Source organism: Tupaia chinensis, unplaced genomic scaffold (assembly GCF_000334495.1).
Source record: "Tupaia chinensis unplaced genomic scaffold, TupChi_1.0 Scaffold000116_1, whole genome shotgun sequence".
In the NCBI taxonomy this organism is placed as follows: domain Eukaryota; kingdom Metazoa; phylum Chordata; class Mammalia; order Scandentia; family Tupaiidae; genus Tupaia; species Tupaia belangeri.
In genome coordinates this window covers 2,755,142-2,762,463 of record NW_006159580.1, presented here as the reverse complement: position 1 = coordinate 2,762,463, position 7,322 = coordinate 2,755,142, and the positions used below count along the sequence as shown (strand labels likewise).

General features: G+C 60.5%; 1 protein-coding gene across 2 annotated transcripts in view; it reads left to right on the top strand.

Annotated features, from left to right (window-relative positions):
* LOC102475990 (gametogenetin-binding protein 1) overlaps nt 1-2,992 on the top strand; it is a 7,316-nt gene extending 4,324 nt beyond the window's left edge. The window contains exons 5-7 of one of the 2 annotated variants that reach the window (XM_006144215.1): nt 593-732; nt 2,337-2,483; nt 2,738-2,992. In XM_006144215.1, the coding sequence (XP_006144277.1) occupies nt 593-732; nt 2,337-2,483; nt 2,738-2,788 (338 nt within the window). In that variant the 3' untranslated portion in view covers nt 2,789-2,992. The remainder of the gene's footprint in view (nt 1-592; nt 733-2,336; nt 2,484-2,737) is intronic. The other variant, XM_006144216.1, reaches the window with a different exon arrangement.
* The last annotated feature ends 4,330 nt before the right edge of the window (nt 2,993-7,322 follow it).

The following is a 7,322-nucleotide window of genomic DNA, read 5'->3' as shown; positions in this document are numbered from 1 at the left end:
GATTGCGGTGTGGCCATCCCCCCTGGGGGGTGATTTCTTGCTTTCTGTCTCTCTGTGTCTTTCTGGAGAGCGCACGCGCCCTACAGCAAAAACCTCTCCAAAAAAAACCCGAACAAACGGTTTTTAGCCCTTCTGTGGGCTAGCCCCTTTTCCAAGCACTTTTCACAAAGTATCTCATTGAACTCCGAGGCTATTATTATCTCTATTTTGCTGCGTGGAAACTGAGGCACAGAGAGGTCAGCCATTTACTCAGGCTAGCAGGGGGTAGAGCAGGACCGTGAATGAAGGCAGTCTGGGTTTCGGATCCGGGCGTTTGAGTTGGCGACCGGAGGGGGGCCAGATATCTGCCCCTCGAACGTGCTCGCCTGAAGGCAAAGACTCACTTCACATCCTTCAGGAGGAAGCCCATGGCAAGCGAGGAGGCAGGCGAGACAGAGAGGAGGTGCCTGACCGCCTCCCAGTCATTGAAGAAGACAGGGCAATGGCCGCGGGGTGACCCGGGGTTGTAGGGAGCTGGGGCGAGGTTCGGAGTGGTTGCGCCCTCCTCTTCCTCTACCCCCACACGTCCCACGCCCCTCTCTCCGGACCTCAGGTTTCGTGCAGTCAGAGCTGAAGAACCTTCTGGCAGTACAGCGAGAGTCACGCCTCTGGAAGGTGGGCAGCCAGGAGGGCCGGGAGCTGCTGGCCCAGCCGGAGATCACCCTGCAGGAGGCAGGCGTTGTGGATGGCCAGGTACGCCGGATCTCAGGCCGCTGCCCCGCCCGCGGGCGCTGAGGAAGAGGGCTGGAGGTCAGTTAGCTCACAGGGCCCTGGCCTTGGCTTCGGCCCCTACTGCTGGGTGGGGCTGACAGAGTCCCTACTCGGTCCTGCTATGTCTGAGCTCTGGTCCCTGGCCCCCCGTGGACGTACATTCATGCATGCACGTGGGGACACCCACACACTCACACACACCTACACCTCTCCATCTGTTTCTCACTTGACCCAAGGTCACGAAGTTCTTTTTTTTTTTTTTTTAAAGATTTATTACTTCAATTTTATTTATCCTTTTTTTCTTTTTCAAAGAAATTTTTAAGAATCATTTTATTTAACTTTATTTATTTCTTTTCATTTGACCAGAGGAGGGACAGAGGGAGAGAGAGAGAGAGAGAGAGAGGGAGGAAGAGAGAGGGAAAGTAAGAGACCAAGCCACCAGGTCCAGGACTCAAACCATGGTCGGCCACATAGGAATCCAGCACCCTTAACCACTACGCCACCTGTTGGACCTCATTATTGTTTTTTAACTTGTTATAGGGCACATAAGTTCACCAGAAAGAGACAGAGAGACAGAGAGCTAGGGAAAGTGAGAAAGCAAGCTGCCTTGTCCAGGACTCGAACCACAGTCAGCCATGTGAGAGTCCAGTGCTCCCTGCCCCACCACGCCACCTGCTGGCCCCTACGGAGCCCATTTTTAAAGTTCTGACTTTGCCATTCACTTGTGGTGTGGCCTTGGGCAAGTCCCTTTCCCTCTCTGGACCTCAGTTTCCTGTCTGTACACTGAGGCGCCCTGAGTCTACCCTGTGCATCACACAACGCCGCCCGCTCACGACCACGCCACTCCCGCAGACACCAGACACGCAGGCTGGGTGACCCCACCGGGTGGGATCAGAGACCACCCCTGCTCCCTCCCTGGCGTCGGCCTTTGAAGGCTGGGCCCCTCAGCGTCTCCGATGAGGTTGACAGGCCTGTGGTTGAACAACATGCCGGGGCCCTTGGTGACCTCGCGGCTACTTTCCTTCGGTGACACTGGCTTTAGTCCTCAAGTCTCTCCTCTGCTCTATGACTTCAAATATAAGCCTCAGTGTCTCCACCCGTAAAACGGGACCGTGGGAGCATCGAGGGAGACGGGCAGTACCTGAGCCGGGATCAGGGCCCGGTGACTCATCTTGGGCAGTGACTGTCAGAAAGGCATGCCTGCTGGGTGCTGAGGGCATCCTTGTCATTGCCGGAGCCCGAGGTGTGTCCCAGCCCACCCGCTCTGTGTCACTTCATCCTTCACCACACAAATCGCCCCCTTGTGCTCTTTGTACATCAAAGGGTTCTAATCCTGGGAGCTGTCCCACCCTTCCCTCCTCCTTCCCCTCCTCAGCCACTCCCTGAGCCAGTCTGCCCCACACCAGGGGTCACAGTCCCGGGGTAACCTGAGCACCACCGGGGGGGCCTTAGGGAGTTTCTGGGTGGTGGCCAACTGGGGTGCAGCCCAGCCCTCCCTTTGGGGGCAGAGCTGCCTCGGGTTATCTTCCTCCGGGGGTATTTCAAGGGTCCGTCCTCACTCTGCCCCTCTCCTTATCTGCCCCCAGGGACACCAAGCTGAGGGGGAAGGAAGCCGCCCCCCAGCCTTTGGGGAATGCTGGGGACCTGGGGGAGGGGCACAGAGGCAGCGGAAGCGGCACCCTAGGCTGGAGGGAAGGGTGCACAGCCCCCTTGGCGTGGTGTCCAGGACAGAGGTGAGGGCTGGGAGGGGTGGGTTGGGGTGCTTGACTCCTGGGACTTCCAAGGACCCCGCCCCAGTCGGAGGAGGAAATGCTCCCACATTCAGTGGGAAGGAGGCAGAGCCGCTGTGGGAGGTGGGGGTGTCCTAGGAAAAGGTAGCTGGGGCACATCTCGGGGGTGGGTGGGACAGTGCTGGTGGGGGGTGCAGAGCAGGGAGGGGGGCAGCCCAGATGCCAGTGCGTCTACCTTCGCCCGTTTCTGCCCGTAGCACCTGCTCCTCGAGGAGATGGACGAGATGGGAAACTGGCCTCCCGAGTGAAGCCGCGCTGGCCCCAGCCTGCCCTGCCCCAGACCTCGGAGCTTCGCCCGGGATGTCTCTCTCCTCTGAGGGCACGCCAGGGAGCCCCTAGGGCCAGGCTTTCTGGGGGTGAACAGTGCGCACGCGTCTGCAGGGTGGGCCTGCCCACACCGTCCCCACCACCCGACTCGGGCCTGCGGCCTTAGGAATAAAAGCCTAGTTTGACTTGGGCGTCCGTCCGGCTGGCTGTGGCCCCTGCCCCTCGCGCTCGGCTTCAGGCAAACCCGGTTGCTCTGGGGCCTGGGTCTAGTCTCCGGCCTGTGCCCATGGGGCTGCCGGGCTGCCCTGGTGCAGGGAGGGGAGCTGCTGCAGCGGGGCATCTGGCCTGGGGGCGGGGAAGCAGGAGTGCCCGAGCTGCCCACAGCCCGCCCCGCGAGGAGGAGCCTCTCCTGCCCTCCCTCCGTTCCTGGTTCCTAGGCCTGCGGTGGCCATGCAGAGAGGATCCGGGAATTCTGCAGCAGGAAGTCCCTGCCCAGCAGCTAGCCACGGGACAAAGCCAGGAAAGGGGCCTGGGGACCTTGGGGACCTCCTGAGGAGAGCGAGGCTGGGGGCAGGCGAGGGTCTCTGGTTGTTACAGGTGGCTGCGCAGGCTGGGGCACCCGCCCCCTCCAGGCCCGTGGTGGAGGAGGGGCACGCTCTGTGCCAAGCTCCAGGCCAGGAAACTGGGGGCCCTGGCAGGGGAGCTTAGCGGGGTGCTGTGTGGCTTCAGGAGAGATCCGGGCATCCAGAGAGGCCCACGCTGCCTAATCCCAGAAGTAAGGGTGGGCTTGGGGTGAGGTGCACGGTGTTATGGCCTTACCAACCATGGCAGGGTCACCCACACACCTGCTTCCCGGGACGAAGGCCAGCCCAATGTAGACACCAGGCGAATCCCCAGGAGGTCCTGCTGGCCCCCTGGTGAGCCCACCCTGCCTGCCTCCCACCTGGGTCCAGGCCCTGAGCACCCCCAGCTCACCCTATCCCCAACTCCTCTCAACATGCTTGCCTGACGCTCCCTGTCTGACCTTCCCTGTGGGGTCCTCGCCGTGTCCAGCCCAAGGCCCGGTGCCAAGCCAAAGCTCAGTGTCACATCTGGCGCCCACTCTTCATAACCACTGCGACCTACAGCCACAGGTGTTGGCTGGTCCTGTGGCCACATGCTTGGGGCACCGCCAAGCCCTGCCCAGCGCAGCGAAGGTGGGAGACCCTGCCTCCCATCCCCCAGGCTGCAGGCGGCGGGAGGGTGGGGCGTGGAGAGGGTGTGGTCCGTGGGTGGGCTGGGGCTTACTCCTGGGTTTCCTGGCCAGGTCCGTGGAGTCCTTGACTCACTCTGAGCTGGGGCTGGAGGAAGGGCCATCTGGACTGGCCCCTGAGTCAGCCGGCAGCCTTGTGACCATGTGACTCACCTGGGCCTGACTGCTCTGCTAATCCTTCCCTCCCAGAGTGATGGCTGCTGGGGAGGGCGGGGCCTTGCAGGGTAGCCCAGGGGTGCCCTGGGGGCACCCGTACCCTGAGGGAAGAGACCCGGGTTTAGGTGTGGGACCCCAGGTGATCACTGTCCCTCTGCTGTCCTGTGAGACTCATGGCACCTCCCTTCTCCTCCCGGATTCCTATAAGCCACAGAGGTCCCGTGAGGCGTGAGAGTGTGGCACTGCACCCCGTGGCAGGATCAGGGTGCTGGCTCAGGCAGGAGGGTCTCTCCCCAGCCCCCAGGCACCTAAGCTGGCTTCAGGGCTGGTGGCTGCTGTGAGGAGGGCCCTGTGAGGAGGGGCAAGCACAGAGGCTGGGTTTGGGCTCAAGGCCAACACGAGAGAGCCCAGGCATCACTGAAGGACTGCAGGACGCTGCAGGTGGCCAGCATTAGGGCTCAGCGGCTTTTCAGAGTGGCCTTCCCTCCTCGGTGAGCAGGCAGTCCCGAAGGCCCTGCACCAGGCCCCTGCAGTGGGGGTGCGGCTGAAGCGTCAGAGGGGTCTGAAATCCCGTCCTCTGAGCTGAGTCTGCCAAGCTGTGCTCGCTGGCACAGGGTGGTGTCTCTCATAGGGGGTGACTTTTCTCTTTGAAAGAAATTTTTGCTATAGGGCGCCTGTGCTTGCAGGAGAGACAGAGAGACAGAAAGAAATCACCCTGGGTGGATGGCTATGCCACAGTCCCTTCTCCTCCAGGATTTTGGGTATGTGTGCACACATGCCCCGTGTGAGCCCAGGGTCTGGGACTCGAACTGTGGTCGACTACATGGGAGCCCAGCATCGCAAGCACTACGCCACCTGCTGAATGGGGCGACGTCTCTAGTTTGCTCTGAAGGGTACGGAGTGGCCCTGGTCAGGGCATGGACTTGGGACCATGGTAACACGATCGGCCGATCTGTCACTTCCCTGCGTTCTCTTCTCTCCTCTTCCTCTCTCTCTGTTGGTACCTGCGTGCATCTCTGTGTTCCTGTCTCTGTCGCTCCGTTTCCCAGTGTCTCTCTTTCTTGCGGTATCTCTAGTGGGATGAAGACAAAAAAGTAAAAAGCAACTCCCCGGGTCGGTTTGGAGGGTATTTCGGGGACTTGGTGGTGGCTGGAAGGCAGGGGGTTGGCTCACTTAGGAGCTAGGGGTGCGATGGACGGTTCCAGCAAAACATGGGCAGGGTCGAAGCTGGGCCTGTCCACCTCAGAGGCCCGCATGATCAGCTTCCTTGAGGAACCCTGGTCAGGATGTCTGGGGGAGACAGTGCCATAGACTCAGCACGTGTGTCCTGGCCTCATGGTCTGGGGACCCCGTGGTCAGCTTTGCCTAGCCTGGGACAAGAGGGAGGGCAAAACCACCTGCATTAGGGCCAGCCCCGTGGCCTAGTAGTTAATGAAGCCTGACCCCACGTGGCTGACTGAGGATTGACACCTGGTCCCAGCGGCTGGGGAAATACACAGTGTATGTGTGCGCATGCCCCAAATTGGACACGACAGAGAAACGGAGAAAGGGGTGTGGCGTGACCACACCCCAGGAGGGTGCTCTCCTCCCTTCTGGGTCTTTTTGTCTCTCTAGGGAGCACACATGCCCTCTGGGAAGACAAACTGTCATGGCTTTCCAGCTGGGAGGTGAGCTACAGAGCAGAAAGGCAGAGGGAAGAGGGGGCTGGACCCCGCTCCAACCCTGCCCCTGGACAAGTCCCGCATCTACCTCTCTGAGCCTTAGTTTCCGCATCCGTGAAGTGGGTGAATCACAGGCTCCCACGTGGGCTGAAGGAAGAGCTGCTTGGTGATGGGAGATTCTCAAAGAACCAGGGGGCGGATCATTTATTAAGCACAACTACACGCCAGCCCCATTGTAGGGACCCGGGAATGGAGCAGGGGAGAAGACGACGAGACCTCTACTCCTGGGGCGTTTGCGATGGGGGTGACAGGTGAAGGAAGATGAGGTGGGCAGGGGGGACAGGGCCTCAGAGGTGCTGTTGGGAGGGAAGGTTCTGTTGGGTCACTTCCAGGCAGGGACCTGCAGGAGGTGAGGAAGGAGCCATGGTGGTGGTGGTGGTGGAGGTATGGCAGAGAACTGTGAGTGTGACAGCCCTGGGGCAGGAGGAGGCCTGGAGAGCACCCGGAACAGGAAGGCACCTGTGGGGCTAGGAGTGAGAGGATAGAGGCGAGGTCACAAAGGAAGTGAGGAGATGGTGGACTTTGCTGGTCAGGAGTCTCGGGGTTTCTTTGATCAGAACTGAAGTGATGATAGGGCATGCTTGCATTTATTGATTGATTGACTGATATTTTTGCTATAGGGTATGTGCTCGCCGGAGAGACAGAGAGACAGAAAGTGCGAAGTCACTCCCCCAGGGGGGATGGCCATGTCACAGTCCCTCCTCCTCCATTCTCCTCTTGGGATTTTGACCACGCAGACACACACAGCCCGTGTGAGTTTTAAGCCGCCGGGGTCTGGGACTCGAACACCAGTTGACTATGTGGGAATCCAGCGACATAACCATTACATCATCTCCTGGTCCCCGATTGATTTATTTTTTTGAAGAATCATTTAATTTGGTATAGGGTGTGTGTGTGTCCACGTGCCAGAGAGAGAGAGGGAGAGAAAGAAAGAAAGCGAGCCAGGTCCCGGGATAGAACCAAGGTAAGTCAGCCTTGTGGGAGTCCAGCGCCTTAACCACCGGGCCACTGGCCAGCCCCTGACATATTTATTTTTTAAAAACATCCTTGAACAAGGAAGAAGCTGTAGAGGGCGGGGCCTGAAGCAGGGAGGCCAGTTCAGAGGCTGCAGCTGTTACTACCAAGGGGTGCTGGGGAGAGGCAAGTCCCAAGTCCCGAGTCCCGGCGGGTTTTTATTCCTAGGGGGCGCACCTCGCCTAGCCCCTGTGTGCAATGATAGGCCAGGCCCCTCCCCAGGTGCCTCTCGCCTCCGCAGCCCGGGGCGTGGAGTTCCGGAAGGGCCCGTCGAGGGCCTGTGGGCGGCTGGGTCACGCGTGGGTGCCCGCGGCCGGAGGGCGGGACGAGGCGGGTGGGGGCGGGGGGGGGGGGGGGGGCCCCCGGGCCGGG